We start from the raw sequence: 20,753 nt of genomic DNA, 5'->3' as shown, positions 1-20,753 counted from the left end.
CCTTAGAGGTCTTCTACTCCACCCCTCCCGCCTTCTCAATAGACTTCAGTCATTGAAGAAAGAAACTCTGGTTGAATTCTTAGGTTACAGGCAGTCCTCCACTTATAACCGTTCATTTAGTGACGGTTCAGAGTTACAACAGCGCTGGAAAAAAATGACTTACAACCAGTTTTCACCCTGACGACCGCTGCAGCATCCCCAGTGGTCACGTGATCAAAATTCTGACACTTGGCTCGTATTTATGACGGTCGCAGTGTCCCGGGGTCACGTGATCCCCTTTTGCGGCCTTCTTGACCAGCCAAGTCAATGGGGGAAGCCCAGTTCACTTAACGACTGAGTTACTCACTTAACAACTGCAGCGATTCACTTAACAACGGTGGAAAGAGAGAGGATGTAAAACGCAGCTTGATGAATGTCTCGCTTAGCAACATAAATTTGGGGCTCCTTTGCGGTCGTAAGGCGAGGATGACCTGTCACAGGTCAACCCGGAGGCAGAGTTTGAATGAAACAATTTCCTCTCTCGGTTGTCGGCTTGCAACTGTCCGGTGTTGACTTGGTTCCTTTGCAAACCGGCTTCGTGTTTTTTCCAAATAATTCTTGGCTTGGACAGCCGCGTTTAAAGCCTGCTGGTCTGGTCTGGCGCCGACAGAAATAACTTATTTTTCTCAGGTCCAGACCGCAGATATTGTGCTGGAGGGTGAATAATAGCGAAAGCAGTTAGGTGAGAAATGCTTCGCAATGGGTCAGCATGCTTAATTAAGGGGTAATTAGGAGCCAAGCGATGATGGCCTTTGGGGGGGGAGGAGACAGGATTAGAGCCCCAATAGGGCTGGCCTTCATTCACCCAACACTCCGGGTGTAAATTACAAAGAAAAGAAAGAAAGAAAGAAGCAGGACTTTTAAAAAAAAATAATCCAATGACCCATTTATAAAACCCAGCCTCTCCATCCCCAGTCCTCCATGAGCAAACTAAAACACCCCTGTTTAAATGTGGGAGCCCCCACACGAGGCAGTTCGTCCCTTGTCCTGGTGTCTCCACCCAGAGGGCAGGGGTACCCAGAGGGCATCCAAATGCCCTCGTGCTGCTTTTCCCCTTACTCAGCCGTCCTGACAGCCGCGTCCCCATCAATGTCATCCTTCCAGAGCCCCAGATTTGGAGGGGGGTGGGGGGGGTCGGTGTTTCCGATTCGCCCGGCCTTTCCTCTCCCACGGAGTTCTCCGCTCGGAGAGGATTTGTCAATCCTGGGTGAAGATTCAAATCTCGGATCTGATCTCAGCTTGGAGATGTTGGGCTGTTTACAAATGAGATTTTTTTTCTTTCTTTCTTTCTTTCTTTGCTTCCGTTCTCATCCTCCGGGGAGTAAATTAAGCCGGAGAGATTTGAGGCAGCTCTGATGGCTCAGCTGGAGGGATGGAGGCTCCAGAGAGGCTGCTGTCTTTCCCTCCACGTTTTGGGGGGTTTCAGCAGGTTCTGCCCTGGGGGGAGGGGAGGTGGAGGGGGCGCAATGGGAGGCCGTCAAAAGAGACTGGAAGGCGTCCAGAAACTGGGTTAAGTCAAGACAGGGGATGTAAGGCTGTGCCAGTGAAGAGCTAAAAATACGGGTTTCTTGCTTAAAAATATAGGCAGTCCTCAACTTACGACCAGAATTGAGCTCAATATTTCCATTGCTAAGCGAGATTCCTCCTCCTCCCTCCTCTATGCATACCCCCATTCCCTTCTAGCACTGATGATGTTCCCTAGTTGGGCCAAGAGAGGTCTGCGAGGAACCCACCCAGCTCAGAGAGCCCCAGGGAGCCCTCCTTCCTCCGCCATGCTCCAACTCTTCTATCAAATTCTTTTGTCCTTCAGTTCGCCAAGGCCCCTTGAGTTTCCTTGGGACAATATATATTAGTTCTCCTCCTTTTTTCCAATCCTTCTGAAATGTCCTCGGCTTCATTTTATTTCATTCTTTCCCCTCCAGCCTGCCGCCTGTCAGGTTCCTATATCAAACTGACAGGGGCTATAAAAATAATGGGAGATTTCACAGCTATTTCCCCGCTTCTTCCCCTCTTAAAAACAGCCCATACATGTGTGTGTGTCTGTATTTATCTTTCCCCCTTTTTTTAAACAAAGGAAAAAGAAAGAAAGATTATGGGCAGTTAAAAAAAGAAGGAAAGAAGGTATAACGGATAAGAGAAATAACAACAGAATAACAGCTTTGAAAGGGACCTTAGAGGTCTTCTACTCCACCCCTCCCGCCTTCTCAATAGACTTCAGTCATTGAAGAAAGAAACTCTGGTTGAATTCTTAGGTTACAGGCAGTCCTCCACTTATAACCGTTCATTTAGTGACGGTTCAGAGTTACAACAGCACTGAAAAAAATGACTTACAACCAGTTTTCACCCCGACGACGGCTGCAGCATCCCCAGTGGTCACGTGATCAAAATTCTGACACTTGGCAACTGACTCATATTTATGACGGTCGCAGTGTCCCGGGGTCACGTGATCCCCTTTTGCGGCCTTCTTGACCAGCCAAGTCAATGGGGGGAAGCCCAGTTCACTTAACGACTGAGTTACTCACTTAACAACTGCAGCGATTCACTTAACAACGGTGGAAAGAGAGAGGATGTAAAACGCAGCTCGATGAATGTCTCGCTTAGCAACGTAAATTTGGGGCTCCTTTGCGGTCGTAAGGCGAGGATGACCTGTCACAGGTCAACCCGGAGGCAGAGTTTGAATGAAACAATTTTCCTCTCTCGGTTGTCGGCTTGCAACTGTCCGGTGTTGACTTGGTTCCTTTGCAAGCCGGCTTCGTGTTTTTCCCAAATAATTCTTGGCTTGGACAGCCGCGTTTAAAGCCTGCTGGCCTGGTCTGGCGCCGACAGAAATAACTTATTTTTCTCAGGTTCAGACCGCAGATATTGTGCTGGAGGGTGAATAATAGCGAAAGCCGTTAGGTGAGAAATGCTTCGCAATGGGTCAGCATGCTTAATTAAGGGGTAATTAGGAGCCAAGCGATGATGGCCTTTGGGGGGGGAGGAGACAGGATTAGAGCCCCAATAGGGCTGGCCTTCATTCACCCAACACTCCGGGTGTAAATTACAAAGAAAAGAAGAATAAATGTGGGTTGTTGTTTTTTTCCATTGGCTGGTCAAAGCTGACGAATGTTCCAGCAGAGGCTGCAGAGACGCCATTCAAATACAGGAGGTAGTCCTTGACTTATGACCACAATTGAAGTCGAAATGTCCACTGCTGCTCCAGACAAGTGCCGAGTGAGTTTTGTCCCATTTTACGACCGTTCTGGTCACCGTTGTTAAGGGAACCGCTGCCGTTGCTAAATTAGGAACAACCACAGGCTTGTGAAGTGGATCTGCCGGCAGAAGGTCGCCAAAGGGGGGGGGAGGAATCACGTGACCCCAGGGTGCTGTGACCGTCATAAATGCGAGCCAGTTGCCGAGCGTCTGAGCTAAGGAGAAATGACAGTGAAAACAATTAATCGGTGGAAGAGATTCTCTCCAGAAGTTGTGGGCGCTCCGTCACTGGACAGTCATTTGACTGGTGTGGTTGAGGGTGTCCTGCTTGAGCAGGGGGTTGGACTAGAAGACCTCCAAGGTCCCCTCCAGCTCTATTCTGAGAGAGAGAGAGAGAGAGAGGGGGGGAGGGGGAATGCAATGGTCTAGGGTTTCCTGCTGGAGGAGGGGGTTGGACTAGAAGACCTCCAAGGTCCCCTCCAGTTCTATTCTGGTAGATAGGTAGGTAGGTAGGTAGGTAGGTAGGTAGGTAGGTAGGTAGGTAGGTAGATAGATAGATAGATAGATAGATAGATAGATAGATAGATAGATAGATAGATAGATAGATAGATAGATTGATTGAAATGGTCTAGGGTTTCCTGCCTGAGCAGGGGTTGGACTAGAAGACCTCCAAGGTCCCTTCCAGTTCTATTCTGGTAGGTAGGTAGGTAGGTAGGTAGGTAGGTAGGTAGGTAGGTAGGTAGGTAGGTAGGTAGGTAGGTAGATAGATAGATAGACAGATAGATAGATAGATGGATGGATAGATTGAAATGGTCTAGGGTTTCCTGCCTGAGCAGGGGGTTAGACTAGAAGACCTCCAAGGCCCCTTTCACCTCTGTCATTCTGAACAAAGAGAGAAGAGGGATCGCTGATCCACCACCACGCTGAAGGCAAGCCAACGTCTTTTGGAGCGAAGCACGGCTGCTGTGAATCACCAACGGGCTTCCTTCTCTAGGCCATCTGCTCCCCGATCGGGTTGTTGAGCAACACACTCGCGCCAAGCTCAGTTGGCGCGAAGGGCGAACACACAGCCAGCCTCCGTGCCCCCATCTCAAGCACATCAAAATGCAGAAGGATTAGGCCAAAAAAAGAAAAAAAACCTAAAGAAAAATGAAGAAAGCTGGTGAAAGAGAAGAGATTTTGTTCCCTGACAGCTGCTGCTGAAGATATCCTGGCTTGTTGAGATGCGGGATTTAATATTCAGCCAACAATCCGGCTCAATCAATCAAGTTTTATTACAGTCGCTGACCGGCAAGAGATAAATAAGTAAGACTCTCTCCAAACCCAAACACTGATGGCATAATTAAAGAAAATTACGCCTGCGTTGATGGGGAATTAGATCACGCCTTAACCAAGATGGCCTTCCCTATCGGATCTGCGACATTATCGAATTTGATCCAGCTCGCCCTAACAAGAGCCGGAGATTTTACGGGAGAGAAGGACGATCGGGTGGGAGACAAGAAAATAAGGATAAAACTCACGGATACGTCAAAAAAGAACGGCTATGATTAAACTGAGAGACTCGGTCTAAAAGCTGGACTGATCCGGAGAAGGCCACTGAATGTTTTCGCTGGCTCTTATTATGCAATTTCCTTGAAACTGCCCTCTGAGATATTAAAATGCTCTAACCAGGATGGACAGCCTGGTATCTGGAGCATCTATCTGTGTGAGATAGTGTAAGGCTGTATCCTGAAGGTAAATTTGACTTAAAATAGGAGAATAGGATAGGGTAGAAAATGAACAGGATAGGATAGGATAGGATAGGATAGGATAGGATAGAAAATGAAGGGAAGGGAAGGGAAGAGAAGGGAAGAGAAGAGAAGAGAAGAGAAGAGAAGAGAAGAGAAGAGAAGAGAAGAGAAGAGAAGAGAAGAGAAGAGAAGAGAAAATATGGAATGGAATGGAATAGAATAGAATAGAATAGAATAGAATAGAATAGAATAGAATAGAATAGAATAGAATAGAATAGAAAATATGGAATGGAATAGGAATAGGAATAGGAATAGAGAAATTAGAATAGAATAGAATAGAATAGAATAGAATAGAATAGAATAGAATAGAATAGAATAGAATAGAATAGAATAGAAAATATGGAATGGAATAGGAATAGGAATAGGAATAGAGAAATTAGAATAGAATAGAATAGAATAGAATAGAAATCTCCAATCATAACTCCTTCCAAATACAACTGAATGTCATCGGGGCTTCTCATCAGCAGAACATAAAAGAATGGATCTTGTGTCACCTTCTTCTCATCATTCACCTTGATCCAGCATATCTACCAGATTGATGAGTGGCCAACGAATTACTTTCTGGTTGAGATGAGCTTCTCTCCAGCAAAGTCTTCTTCTCATCAGCAGGACATCAGAAGAAGACCATCCCCGTAGGCCTTGCTGTGAGGTCTGCAGTCCCCTTGTTTTGGCCCCTGATCTCAGCAGGTTTTGAGGAACAGCTCAAACTCAAACTCCACTGCCGACTCCAACCAGCCCAGAGAACACAGGAATCCCCAAGCAAGGTTGTCCACCTTACCTTCATAGAGAAGGTGGGGATGACTCCTCGCTGCTTTTATTAATAAGAATATTTCTGCCCTGCGGCTCCTGATGAATGGCTCTTTCCTTCCCCACCGCTTTGGAGATGGAAAACAGAACACAAGAAACTCCGAGCAGATGAGTAAAAATGACAGAGAACTTCTGCTCAATCAGCAGAAGAAATTGTTAATTACTTCTCCCGTAATGGATTTCCCCAGGAAGGTGCGCAAACGTACAAACACACCCGCACACACAACTGGAAGGCGCTAGCCAAGGTGAGCTAGGCAATTTGGTTGATGGAAGTCTTCTCCACGGGTGATGTGAAGGAGGCCCTTCAGCGACCTTCAGGAAAGCAGAGTCAGATGTCCTTCTTAGGAGGCACGGGGGGGGGGGGGGCTTTCTCCTTGGGTGGGCCAGCTCGGTGGCCACAACACCACTGTGAGAGGCAGCTGTTCCAGAAGCAAAGGGGATCTTGGGTGAGGTCAAGAGGGACCCACAAACCATGAGATTGTAGAGCGGGAAGGGGAGGCCATCAGGATATCAAGTCTGACCTTCTATAGTATGCAGAAAACCAAAGTCAGCCATCCAGGAGAGATGGGTGTCCCACCTTCTTGAAAGTCTCCAGAGATGGAAGATCCACTCTTTCTGAAAATGGTTGGTTGGTTGGTTGGTTGAGATGGATGGATGGATGGATGGATGGAAGGAAGGAAGGATGGATGGATGGATGGATGGATGGATGGATGGATGGATGGATGGATATTTGGATGGATGGATGGATGGATGGATGGATGGATGGATGGATGGATGGATGGAAGGAAGGAAGGAAGGAAGGATGGATGGATGGATGGATGGATGGATGGATGGATGGATGGATGGATATTTGGATGGATGGATGGATGGATGGAAGGAAGGAAGGAAGGAAGAATGGATGGGTGAGTGGGTGGGTGGATGAAGGGATGGTTGGATGGAGGGATGGAGGGATGGATGAGTGGATGAGTGGGTGGGTGGACAGATCCTAACAACAGACCTACTGTGCGTGAACAGATGAAGGTCACGCTGGGAAAGTGGTGAAGGCACATTTAAGCTTCACAAACAACATGAGAACATAGTTGGAATTGTCTCAAAGCGTGAGATCCATCCTTTTGTGTCTCTTAGGAAGGGAGGGAGGGAGGGAGGGAGGGAGGGAGGGAGGGAGGAAGGAAGGAAGGAAGGAAGGAAGGAAGGAAGGAAGGAAGGAAGGAAGAAGGAAGAGTGCCAGGATCCCTCAAATCTCCCACTCCAGCAGAGCCTGCAGGAGAGAAAAGGGCACCTCTGCAACCTCCCCCCCCCCATTCTGACGTCACAGAGGGCAAAAGGCCTTTGCTGAAGGCCAAGCTGGACCCCGGCAATTAAGAGTGGTCACTTGACAGCTGTTCGGGCAGATGTTGCCGGTCGCAGCCTCCTCCACGGGGCCTGGGCTCTGTCTGACATCATTATTATTGAGCAGCTGGATTAACTCGTCCTCAGAGCAGAACTCCAGGGGAAAGAGTTGATTAGCCCAGAATTTGGCATTGGCCAAGGAAGAAAGATGGCAGGCCGGCACAGGAGGTGCCGAGTGCGAGGTTTGGGCATGGAAACCATGAGAGGAGCAACTTTGGAAGTTGCCTGAATGGCAGGGGATGGTGAACGTCCTTGGTGCTCTCTGAGCTGGGTGGCTTCCTTGCAGACGTTACATGACCCAAGTAGTGAAGGACATCAGGGCTAGAAGGGAGGAGGAGGAGGAGGAGGAAGAGGAGGAAGGGGGGGAAAGGAAGAGGGTTGTGGGATCCATGGTGCTCTTTGAGCTTGGTGAACTTCCTTGCAGACATTTCATGACCCAACTAGGGAACATCATCAGTGCTAGAATGTTTGGTAATAAAACACCCACCATGGTTAGTGGTTGTAAGTTCGAGGACTACCTGCAAGGGCAGCTGCTGAAAGCCAAATCTCCTGCCTTGCGCAGGGGGTTGGACTAGAGGACCTCCGAGGTCCCTTCCAGCCCTAGGATCTGATTGAAGGAAGATATGGGGATAGGGCCGAAGGAACGGCTTCCCTCCATTCCTGGAGTTTTTCAAGAAGAGACCGGACAGCCATTGGTCCAGCAGGGCCTCGGGCCAGAGGCCTCATTTTGGCCCAGGTCAGATCTCCGGGGCGTCTCTTTCACGAGCTTCTGTTTCCCTGCAGATGACGAAAACAAGCTCACGAAGGAAAAAGATCTTAACTCGCCGGCCAGCCGGTCTTCAGGTCGGTGCATGTGACAGCGATAGAAGAACAGAGTTGGAAGGGACCTTGGAGGTCACCTAGTCCAACCCCCTGCTCATGCAGGAGACCTGGACTAGGGATTCGAACCGCCGAACTGCCGACCTTTCTGATCGACAAGCTCTGCGTCTCAGCCACCGTGCGCACCTGTCTGCACATGTGCATGAACACGCGTGTCTCCAAGCATGTCCGTGCACCTTTTGGTTCCGGCATGTGTGCGCACGCAGTTTGGGAACTCGGTGCCTAAAAGGTTCGCCATGACTGGCCTGGGGTCTCCTGCTTGAGTAGGGGGTTGGACTAGAAGACCTCCGAGGTCCCTTCCAACTCTGTGATTCGGTCAGGAAATGTTCGATATTGGGGGTTTTTTTTCCCTTGAGGAGAACCTTATGAGCGTCTCTCCTCTCACCTTGGAGCTACGGGAAAAGGCCGTTTTCTCTTGATCCCAAACAATCCGCAGGTATTTTCGCTGCCAGAACCTGTGTGGGTGGAACCCCCCCCCCATGTGCATCCATGTGCGTTGCCAGGGGCAACTGAGCTCCCGAAGGTTTGGTACCCATTGCAAGACACCAACAGTCTCCAAGTTTTTCTCAAGAGGGGAACTGGGAACGAGGCATTAACAGCTAGTCCAGGAATTGTGGTCCTAAGTCGTGGTGGTCATTAAGCGAGTCGCCATGGGACCACACCCTTATTTTTTGCAGCAGTCATTAGCGGTTGTAAAACACGACGGTCACTAAGGGGCCAGTTTGTAAGTTGAGGACTTCTTGTAATAGCTGAGTCCATTTTGGAATCATTCAAGGAAGGTTGGTAGGTAGGTAGGTAAGGAAGGAAAACAAGGAGATAGGAAAGGAAGAAAGGAAGGAAAGGGAAGGAAGAAAGGAAGGAGAGAAAGGGCGGGGGGGGGAAAGAAAGAGAAGGGAGAGGAGAAGGTATGAAGGAAAGATGTAAATGGAAGGGAAACAGGAAAGGGAAGGAAAGAAGAAAGGAACGAAGGAAAAGAAAGAGGAGAGGAGAGGAAAGGAAAGAAAAGGAAAGGTGGAAGAGGAAAGGAAAGGATGGAGAGAAAAAGAAAGAAAGAAAGAAGGAAGGAAGGAAGGGGGAAAGGAAGGAAAGGAAAGGAAAGAAGGAAGGAAGGAAGGAAGGAGAAGGAAAGGAAGGGAAGGGACGGAAAGGAAAGGAAAGGAAAAGGAAAGAAAAGGAAAAGGGAAGGAAGGAAGGAAAAGAAAGAGGGGAGGAGAGGAAAGGAAAGGAAATCCTGCTTGACCCTGCCTGGGTTTTCACCTTTTCGAAACCAACCTCCATCTCCGTCTCGGAGCCAAAGACATGGAGAGGGAAACCGTCCCTCCCTTGTTCCCTGCCGAAATTCCGTGACTGCTGCACGGCCTTGATGGATCCATTCCAATCCCTTCCAATCCCCAGCAGGCCCCTCAGATCAAAACCAGGGATCACTCGGGCTTCCCTGGCCTGGATCGTTTCTTGAAGCCGGTGCCAAAATAAAATCAGTTTATTTTTTTTTTATTTTTTAAAGCTTATTTCTTTTGAAAAGATTTCCCCCCCCCCAACGGGACGTCTTAAAACACAGGCCGTTTGGCAGGTGGGCAAAAGGAAAATGTTGCTTTAAAAAAATAATAATAAGGGTGGGTTTTTTTTTCTCGCTCTCCGACTCGATTTGGCGACGGGGATGAAGATTGGAAAGGCTGCAGAACAGCGGAAGACGGGTGGATTACACGAGAGAAGCTATTAGAAGCAGTGGGAAAATCCTTTCCTTCTTATTTGGGATTAAAATTATCTAAATTGTACATGAACCGAACTTTCCATCAGTCTTAGAAACGAGAGCGGCTTCGCTCCGCCTGCTAATTAGCCAAAAAAAAAAAAACACCACTTGACAATCTTTTTTTTTTCAAAGTGCAAGTAGTCCTCGATTTACGACCACAGTGGGGCCCAAAATTCCCACCGCCAAGCGAGACGGTCATTAAGCGAGCTTTGCCCCATTTTATGACCTTTCCTGCCACCGTTGTTCAGTGAATCACTGTGGATGTCAAGGAAGTAGCGCGGTCGTTAAGTGAATCTGGTTTTTCCCTCATTGGCTTTGGTCGCAAAAGGGGATCGGTGCGACTGTCATAAATATGAGTCAATCCCCAAGCGTCTGGATTTTGATTCCCGTGGCCACAGGGACACTGCAATGGTCGTAAGTGTGGGAAATGGTCAGAAGTCGCTTTTTCGCTGCCGTTGTAAGTTCGAACGGTCACTAAATGAACGGTTGTAAGTCGAGGACTAGGTAGGAAAAATGACCCAATCTTAGGGAAATATCCTTTGCAAGGACAGGAGACATTTAAGATTAGACAGGGAAGAGGATGGAGTGAAATCTCTTCTTTAAAACTTCTGGTGGCAAGCTGTTCCACTGGTTAACTGTTCTCACTGTCAGGATATTTCTCCTTCTCGCCTTGGTTAGAATAGAATGACCAAATTGGAAGGGACCTCGGAGGTCTTCTAGTCCAACCCCCTGCTTAGGCAGGAAACCCTCTACCATTTCAGACAAACGGTTGTTCAGTCTCTTCTTAAAAACTTCCCCTGTTGGAGCAATCCCAACTTCTGCTTGAATCTCAAAACAGCCCAGGAACGATACCGGTTTGAAGGAAAAGGTTGGTTGAAAACCAGACATTGCGAGGAAGGGAAATTGACAGTTGCACAAAAACAAACCAACAAAAAAAATAAACCAACAACCAACAAACCACAGAAAGAAACTGAAATCGATCGATTCATCAAACAAAAACAAAAACAAAAATCAGCCAGAGGGAAAAATCCTGAAATTGACAGTTTCACACACATACACACACACCCAAAAAAAGAAAAAAGAACCAGCTACAGAAAAAAACTGAAATTGACAGGTTTATCAAAAGGAGAAAATACTGAAATGAACAAATTCATCCCAAAAAACCCTCCAGAAACAAGCCAGAGAAAGAAAGCGCAATTGATACACCGACGACATTGAAAACCGAAACCTACAGAGTTGCCATCCCTGGACAAATGTCCCCGCTTGGAGAACGTGCTACGGAGGGAGTCACAAAAGGGTCTCTTCAGAAACTTAAAGAAAAATCACATCAAATCAGTGGCTGGAAAGAACCAGGTTAGAGCAAATGGCCAACGTCTGAGAAGATCAAGGACTTTGCCTACCAACTTTCTGGAGGTCCAGGGAAGATGATCCAAGAGGTATCAGCAGAAGAGGTTTGGCCCAAACCTCTTGAGGTGAACCTTAAAGGTAGAGGTGGGAGCAGAAGGCCTCTTAGAAGTTCTGGGGCCCCATTTGACCTCTTCAAAGTCTGCTGAGGCATCATGGGTCACATCAGAGGTGGGATGGAGACGCCCATCCATGTCATCCCTGCCTACCAAGTGTCCTCCGAGCTCCTCCATAGAAAACAGAACATCCAAGGAGAAGAAACCAAGAACGTCCATGAAGGCACCAAGAAAAGAAGGACACCTACCTGAAGTATCTCCTGGTATTTTAGGTGGTGGTGGTGGACCTTCTGCTTTTTTCCTGCCACCCCCGGATGTCAAAGGGGGCTGCAGCGTGCTGATGGGGTGGTTCTTAGGTGCCCCGAACCCTGGGCCGAGTCCTTTGAACTGTACGGTCGTAGAAGCTGTAGTAGTGGTGGAGACGGTGGTCGTCGTAGTCATACTGCTGGTCACCCGTTCGAAAACCAAGGTGGCAGGACCATTGTAAATCCCAGAGATGGTGCTGGTCTCCAGGGCTTCCAAGGGGCTGGTGGATCCCCACACGATGACCTCCGTCTCCATTGTTGGCTTGCTATTGGCTCGGAGGTACCTTTTCCTCCGTTTCAAGTAAGCCTGCGACACGCTTCTCCTGTCCGTCAATGTAGGGTTGGCTTTCACGTGGGCGAGTGACGGCGTCCGCCGGCTTTCCCACCAGAGGTCCGCCACATTGTGCAACCGTTTGAGATGGGACCAGTTGGGCTGTTGCCCGTTGGAGAGTTCCAAGTAGCCAAGGCTGGTTGGAAGTCCGAGCCTCCTGCCTTGTGGCCCGTATCTAAAGCTCCACAAAAGATGTTGAGGGAATCCATACCAACGGGCGGGTCTCTGTAAAAACTGGTGCCGGTGGTCTCGGCCCAAAGACGTACAAGACGAGACCTCCATGGCAAGTTGAAACATGGCTATTAAAATCCAAGCGTGGCTTCGCACGGGAGAAGCTGACCTGAGGACAGAGAGAGAAGTGGGTTAGACATGGGCGTCCATGAAGCCAAACATCTCAAGATGGCTGTAGGACAGGGGAGGAACCTCAGGCGATGTTTCCCTCAGCGTCAAGGTCAACCAGGTTTCCAACCCTTGGCCAGCTGACCTTCTCACCCAATATGTTGTAAATACTCCAGGTCCAAACTAAGCATGTTCCTCAACCACAACTTGATTCTAACCCTGCTGTAGGACCACAACGAGGTTATCCTCTGATTTTTCATGTCTTCCCTTGGTGTCCCATTCTTTCTCCTCTTTGAACATCCTTATTTCATATTGTAGAATATGAATGTTCTAAATCAGGGGTCCTCCAACCTTGGTCCCTTTAAGACTTGTGGACTTCAACTCCCAGAGTCCCTCAGCCAGCAAAGCTGGCTGAGGAACTCTGGGAGTTGAAGTCCACAAGTCTTAAAGGGACCAAGGTTGGAGACCCCTGTTCTAAATTACAATCCACTGTTCCTTTGACAACCCCTTACTACTAGCTGCTAGAACTAGTTACTATAACACACTACCTACCCTCATGCCTACAGACCAGCCTTGAGCTCTCTTCAGCTAACCTCGCCTTCTGTCAAGTTCTACCTCCTCCACCTTCTCCAGAACTTCTTCGTTTCAGCAGAACCATCTCCAAGTCACCCTTGGGGGGGGGGCTTTCAACTCCTTTTTCTGTCTAACGGACGACTCCAACAAATTGCACAGCTGAGAATCCTCACCACAGAAGGTTCTGTGATTGAGGTCTCCTCACCTCCTCCTACACTCCTCCGTCTTTACGCTCCACCACGAGGACCAAACAACGTTCCTTTGGAAACGAGCGGCGTGTCTCTCCCCTTGCGCATCCGCCAGCTCGTGTTTCATTTGACGGAGTAATAACTCCATTAAAACAAACCGTTCATTGAAAGGAGGAGAAGAACCTGTTCTAGACAGATGGACCGAGATGGAATCAACTCCTCCACAGGTTCGGCTACTTCTGAACGGAGTTTCAGGCCTGTCGGCGTAGGTGGAGGACAGAGGAGAGAGACAAACCTTTGTTAAATGGGGAGAACGTCTCGGGAGGATCTTCACAAATCATTATAACTGTACATACAATTAGGAGTTGAACCGAGAGCGGAAGAGCATGGGAGTTTTTCTGTCTTTCTGGATGTTGGCAGGGAAAACAGGCACGCCTCACGTAACAACCGGCGTCGCTTAGCCGGGGAAATTGTGGTTCCAGTTGCAATTGTAAGAGGAGGACTCTGTAAATGCAAACTCCGGGTTTGCATTGAAAGGCAAAATGAGGGCCCTTGGCTTCGACTATCCCCTGAAGGGGTGCAGAGGTGGGAGGAGGAAGAGGAAGAAGGAAGGAGGGAGTTACTCTCTGGAGGAGAAACTGCTGGTACCTGAGCTTTGGTTCTTGTTGTAGGTGTTTGTGTGACACCATCTTCCTCCTCCTCTTCCTCCTCTTCCCTCTCTCCTCCTCCTCCTTCTTTCTCCCTCTACCTGCTTCTCCATCTCCTTCTTTCTTCCTCCTCCTCCTTCATCTCACCCTCCTTCCCTTTTCCCCTCCTCTTCTCCTTCCCCCTCCTCTTTCTCCTTCTCCTCTTCCTTGTCCTTCTCTTTCTCCTACTGTTCGTCCTTTGTCTCCACCTTCCTCTTCTTTCTCCTTCTCCTTCTCCTTCATCTCCTTCTGCTTCTGCTTACCCTTACTGCCTCATCCTTTTTTTCTTTCTTTCTTCCTTTCTTTCTCTTTCTTTCTCTTTTTTTCCTTCCTTCCCTCCCTTCTTTCCTCCCTCCCTCCCTTCTTGTATCCTTCTCTCTCCTTCCTTCCTTCCTTCCTTCCTTCCTTCTTTCCTTCCATCCTTCCTTTCCTCCTCCTCCTGGGATCGTAAGTCGAAGACTTCCTGGGAAAGCTGCCCCACGGCTGCAAGAGAAGCAGGATGCTGGGCTTGTGGTTGTGTGCATCTCACAACTGCGCTAGAGTGGGTGCGTGGCTTTCCCGCCCCCGCCTTTCGTCTCACACCCCTCAGGAGAGAAATCTTCAAATTGCATTAAGCAAGTTAGATGTGGTTTGGATCGGAGTTTGACAAGCCGTGATAAATGACAAGCCAGTTTTAAGAACACGACTTGGTTTCAGCTGCTCTGCAGAAGCCTGAAATGCTGACTTTCACCTGGCGGGGCCCCCAAGTTCCCTGCAGATGTGCCTCAGTTCCCCCCACCGTTTTGCAAGTCCTTTGATGACCTCAACACCAGAGCCTGGTCAGGATAGATAGATAGATAGATAGATAGATAGATAGATAGATAGATAGATAGATGGATGGATGGATGGATGGATGGATGGATGGATGGATGGATGGATGGATGGATGGATGGATGGATGGATGGATGGATGGATAGATAGATAGATAGATAGATAGATGGATGGATGGATGGATGGATGGATGGATGGATGGATGGATGGATGGATGGATGGATGGATGGATAGATAGATAGATAGATAGATAGATATAGATGAAAGAGATAAATAGATAAATTGATAGATAGACAACAGAGAGAGAGAGAGAGAGAGAGAGATGAGAGAGGGTAGATATAGATAGACTAGATAGAGAGTTTGATAGAGGAAAGATAAAGATAGTTATAAAGGAAAGAGATAGATGATAGGTAAATAGATAAGTAGATAGGCAGACATCTAGTTAACCTATTATTTCTCTGTCTGCTATCTACCTATTTATCTACTTATCTATCCCTCTCTATCTACCTATCTATCCCTCTCTATCTATCTATCTTTCTATCATTCTCTCTCTCTCTCTTGTCTCTCACTCAGTATCTATCTTTGTCTATCTGCTGTCTTATTTATCTTCCTACCTCTCTACCTATCCCTCTATCATTTATCTATATTCCTTTATCTTTCACTAGATAGACAATACACATATGATACAAGTAGGAGGCCAACTGTCCCATCAATTAAAATCAAACGGTCTGGATCGTACAGAGTTTCTGATTTGAGCCTCTGATCTGAAACCAGGAGAATTTTATCTGCTGACCAGTTTTGCAGGTTTCTGGCCCATCCTGAGGTCACTTCTGTCCACCATTTTGCAAAATCGGGGCCGGTCAGCCCCGTGTTCAACTGGCAAAAGGCCCCCAACATCTGGGTCAGGCAACTGGAGATGAGCCTTCCACCCCCCATCTCCACCCCCTGCCCGATGGAGGTGGTCACATTTAGGGGACACCACAACCTTTTGTGAGTTGGAGAGTTGCATGCAGGGACGTGTGAGTGGTGACAAGATGCGTTTCGGCATACAACAGGGCGTGTGTGGGAGTTTGCGTTGTCTAGGCAACACAGCACTCCTCGTTTTGCAAGACACACGAGGCAATTGCACAGCAACACAGGCGGCTTTCTGGAGGTGGCTAACGGAGACGGGGCCCCTCCAGAGCTCGGATGGTGAGACGAACCACCTTCGTTTGCAAAAGTCCCGTCTCCCTCCCGGCACCGGCCCAACATTGAGCTTTAAAAGAGAAATCTGCTTGAAAATCAAACTTGAAGTTAGATTTTTAATTTAATTTTAATCTTGAAATTCTCTGGCTTTGGATGCATGGCCTGGCAAAGTACAGCTACTTTTGGAATGGAGACCTCAACAGTCATATCTCTCTCTCTCACACACACACACACACACACACACACACACACACTTAACATTTGTTAAATGAGTCTTGCCCAGGGGTGAAATGCTCCCGGTTCGGACCGGATCGTTCGATCTGGTAATAATGGCGGCGGGGGGTTCGGAGAACCGGCAGCAAAAATCCCTGCCCCCCACCCTCCATTCCAGCTGAGCTGCACGATCATCATAGTTGTTTTTTTTTACTTTTAAAAGCATTTTTTCTTCAGCCGAAAAAATGCTTTTAAAAGTAAAAAAAAAAAAAGCCTCTGATGATCGCGCGGCTCAGCTATGATCGTCAGAGGAACCTTTTCAAAGCATTTTTTCTACAACCTCTTTGGCCGAAGAGTTTGTTAAAAAAATGCTTTTAAAAAGTTGTGGCAATCAGGCAACTCAGCTGGGATTGTCAGAACCCTTTCAAAGCATTTTTTCTACAAGCTCTTCGGCCAAAGAGGTTGCAGAAAAAATGCTTTTAAATGTAAAAAGAAAAAAAAGGTGGCCACGCCCACCCAGTCACATGACGCCCCCTCACCAAGCCACACCCACAGAACCGGTAGTAACAAGTTTTACATTTCACCCCTGGTCTTGCCCCGTTTTATGACCTTTCAGGCCACGGTTGTTCAGTGAATCACCACAGCGGCTAAGTGAGGAACACGGTTGTTAAGTGAATCTGGCTTCCCCCATTGGGTTTGCTGGTCAGGGGGGATCACGTGACCCCCCAGGGACACTGCGACCGTCATAAATACGAGTCAGTTGCCAAGCATCTGGATTTTGATCCCGTGACCAGGGTGAGGCTGAAACGGTCGTAAGTGGGAAAATTGGTCCTAAGTCACCTTCTTTTCCCCAGTGCCCTTGTCACTTCGGTCACTAAATGAGCTGTTTGTAAGTCAAGGACTAGCTGTAGAGTTGTTAACCTCTGTTGTTTTTTTCCCAGGCAGGGCTGGAATCGGGGGAGAAGCGAGAGCGACGACACAAGGAGGAGAGACAAATGAAGGTTTGTGACACGGAAGACAATTTTCTCTTTGTAAATTGCTCTGGCTTGAAGAGCATCATGTTCGTACCTTCTTGTGTCCTCCAGGAACACAACCAGCTAATGCGGTGATTTTTCTAGCCCTTCACAGCACGCAACTGCACAAGGAGAGCAAAACAGAGGCAGAGGAATTGGGGGGGGGGAGGAATCTGTCAGCCTTCGGGTGCTTCTCTAACAGGATCGGCTTCCACCTCATGGACCCCTAAGCATGGCCCAGTCGCCAGGGTTAGAGGCTGTGTTCCCACGACCTTGTCTTCCTCTAAGCGAAGGGAAGGGGAGGGAAGAGAAGGGAAGGGAAGGGAAGGGAAGGGAAGGGAAGGGAAGGGAAGGGAAGGGAAGGGAAGGGAAGGGAAGGGAAGGGAAGGGAAGGGAAGGAAAGGAGGAAGAAGGAAGGGAAGGGAAGGAAAGGAAAGGAAAGGGAAGGGAAGGAAAGGAAAGGAGGAAGAAGGAAGGGAAGGAAGGAAGGAAGGGAAGGAAGGAAGGAAGGAAGGAAGGAAGGAAGGAAGGAAAGGAAAGGAAAGGAAAGGAAAGGAAAGGAAAGGAAAGGAGGAAGGGAAGGGAAGGGAAGGGAAGGAAAGGAAAGGGAAGGGAAGGGAAGGGAAGGGAAGGGAAGGGAAGGAAAGGGAAGGGAAGGGAAGGGAAGGAAAGGAAAGGAAAGGAAGATAGAAGAAGGAAGGAAGGAAGGGAAGGAAGGGAAATGAAAGAGAAGGAAAAAAGAAAACATAAAGAAGTGAGGAGAGGAAGGAAGGACAAACAGAGAGAAAGAGAAAGAGAGAGGAAGGAAAGGAGAGAGGGAGGGAGGAAAGATAGGAAGGAAGGAAATAAAAGAAAGAAAGGAAAGAGAGAGAGAGAAAGGGAGGGAAGGAGGGAAGAAGAAAGAAATGAACAAAGAGAGAGAATGAAGAGAGAATCTTCCTCTCTTTCGCCAAGTGAAGGAAGGAAGGAGGGAGAGAGAAGGGGAGAAGAAGAAAGAGAAAGGAAAGGAAGGAAAGAACAGAAAGAGAAAGGAAGAAAGGAGGGGGTGTGGAATATGGAAGGGAGGGAGGGAGGGAGGGAGGGGGAGAGGGACTAGGTGTAGTGGTGTTTTCCCTCTTGTTCCAATACAATTTCTGCATCCAGGAGGCCAGCAATGAAAAGACTAGAAACCAGCATCTAGCCAGCTTTGAAGGGCTACGTGAGGCTGTTGCCGGGGGAACTTTGGCTCCTTCGGTGAGGGAGGAACGCACAAGTGGTGCCAACATGCTTCCCTGTTAGGTCAATTGAACACAGGCCCCTCGAGGGCACTTGGCCTGCTTACCGGACGGACGCAACCTATTTTCTCCGTTTCACCAGCCCCGGGGCTTCCAACCAACCAAGAAGGCGGCTCTGCAGACCAAGATAGCCCCCCCCCCCGAGCCCCAAGAAGCCATGTTGTCAGCACTTCAATGGAGCCGGTTGGCGGGTGAAGGCATCGGATCCAAAGATAAGTGGGGAAAGTGACATTTTGGGGGGCATCTCGTTAGCAATCCATCTTCGGGCGAGGGGAGGTTTAAACAGAGCACGATCCAGGCTTCTTTAGAGGGACGGACGGAGGCTGGGAAAAAAAATAAGGAATTAAGGAGGAATGTCCTGGAGATGTTTCCTTAGCATGTTCCAGGCTGGAAACTTAAAAAAGAAAAAAATTGAATTGCGTTGTTGAACTGGACCTTGCAACGGTCATAAATGGGAACCGGTGGCCGTCCCCGTGGTTGGATGAAGAACACCTGAAGAACTTCAGAAGAAGGACGGGGAAGAGCAATTGGGAACTGCCACAATTCTCAACTACCTACGTTTGTGCATTATTGTTAATTTTTCCCCTTCTGCAAAGGCCAAGAGCTAGAGAAATCAACCGTAGATTTTCAAGGTGAGTTCGGCAGCATAAGGAAGGAAACGGGGGCGGCTGAGGCTGCCTTAATGATTCAGCCAAGGCTATTTCAGCAAAGGGACACTCAGTCCTTTTGACCAAATTGGATATTTGCATCTCTTCCAGTGCAGGGAGTCCTCGACTGACAACCCCAATCGAGCCCAAATTTTCCGTTGCTAAGGGAGAGAGTTGTTAAGCCAGTTTTGGTCCAGTTTTACCACCTTTCTTGCCTTAGCAGGAGCTAAGTCCTTCCGTTAGTCACACGGTTGTGTTAATCAGGCCTCCCCGTTGGACTTTGCTCAACCGAAGGTCACTGAAGGTTTTCAAGAAGAGATTGAGTAACAGAAATAACAGCATAACAGAATTGAGAGGGACCTTGGAGGTCTTCTAGTCCAACCCTCTGCTCAAGCTGGAGATCTTATAGCATTTCAGACAGAGGGCAGTCCAATCTCTACTTAGGTGTTGGAGCACCCACAACTTCTGCCGTTCCACTCATTAATAGTTCTCACCATCAGGAAACTTCTCCTTGGTTCTAGGTTGTTTCTCTCCTTGGTTAGTTTCCACCCATGTCCAGAAGGCCTTGACCACAGAGTTGGACTAGAAGACCTCCAAGGTCCCTTCCAACTCTTGTTCTTCTTCTGCAGCCTTCCTCCTGGCCTCTCTTGATCTGGAAGAAGTTGTTGTGACCCAGGCCCAAGTAGGTAGTAGGAAACTCATTCCGTGAAAAAACAAAGAAACTTTATTCGAACAGCTGGGAATTACTTCATTCCCACCCTCGTTCAACTCAAAGTAAAACAAATTCCTCCCGTCACAAATTCCTCAGTTATCTCGCAAACCTTGGTCCAATTAGGCAAACTGCCAAAGGCCCTTCCTGGCAAACGTCCAGAAGCCACAAAAACAAAAACGTATATACGAAACAGAAGACGCAGCTACAACGTTGTTTTCTGGCAAAGCCCAAACGCCATTGCTGGTCTGTTTTAAGCCTTATGGGAGGGGGCCAATCATCTCTTGGCCCTACTCCCGAGTTGTCCTCTTTGCTTGAGCTGCTCTTGCCTTCTGGCAGCTCTTCTCATGTGTGCATTAGGAACAGGCTCCTCCTGTTCCTCTGCCTCACTACTGTCAGCCTCTGGAGGCTCCGGAGTCCGCACCCCACTTCCTGATGGCCCTGGTCTCATCTCAGCCTCATCACTGTCTGACTCTGTTGCCAGCTCTGCAGGCTGCTGACGGACCACAACAGAAGTTTTGAAGAAGAGTCTACTTAGGGGCATTGCCAAGGACTGCAGAGTCATCACTGCAACGGACACAAATTGCAAGCTTATTTTATGTCCTCAGCAAAGTGATCCTGAGGTGTGATGGCACCTCCAATGTGCCACAATTTCTCACTAGACCTATGAAACTGTCATTCATGTCTCATTCATGAGTTAACACCCAGATGCCCAAGGAAGACAATGCCCAACCTCCTTAAAAATGGTGGCGAAAACCTCCACAGCTCCCGAGGTGGGACAACTGAGGGACTCTTGGCCAACCGTTCAACCCGCAGCCAAGATATTTGTCCCTCAACCTGGAAGGGTATTTGCACCGAGAGCTTCAGCTGCCTTTCCCTCACATGCACGCCCAGGGTCACTCTTCCATCCACATGATTCTCCATGTTGGAGAAACTCCGATGGGTGCTTTCCAGGTTTGTTGGCAGGCAGCTCACATTCCCCGTGCGTCAATCCCCAGATCCACATGCAGATGCTATTCAGTTCAGCTAGCAAAAGTATCGCTGGATGTTGGCTTATTAAACATCAGCAGGCATAGAGAAAAAAAACAGGAGGAAAGTGGGGGAGAGAGAGAGAGAGAGAGAGAGAGAGAGAGAGAGATGATAGCTCAGGCAGGCAGGTAGACAGACATAGTGA

At 48.4% G+C, this 20,753-nt stretch overlaps 1 protein-coding gene across 1 annotated transcript in view; it reads right to left on the bottom strand.

The window, feature by feature from the left end:
- AJAP1 (adherens junctions associated protein 1) overlaps window positions 1-20,753 on the bottom strand; it is a 59,667-nt gene that overhangs the window by 22,593 nt on the left and 16,321 nt on the right. The window contains exon 2 of the mRNA XM_058161377.1: window positions 11,555-12,282. Coding sequence (XP_058017360.1) covers window positions 11,555-12,282 — 728 coding nt within the window. The remainder of the gene's footprint in view (window positions 1-11,554; window positions 12,283-20,753) is intronic.

This window comes from Ahaetulla prasina, chromosome 18, assembly GCF_028640845.1.
Source record: "Ahaetulla prasina isolate Xishuangbanna chromosome 18, ASM2864084v1, whole genome shotgun sequence".
Classification (NCBI taxonomy): domain Eukaryota; kingdom Metazoa; phylum Chordata; class Lepidosauria; order Squamata; family Colubridae; genus Ahaetulla; species Ahaetulla prasina.
The sequence above is the reverse complement of the archived record's forward strand: the minus strand, read 5'-3'. Positions and strand labels throughout refer to the sequence as shown.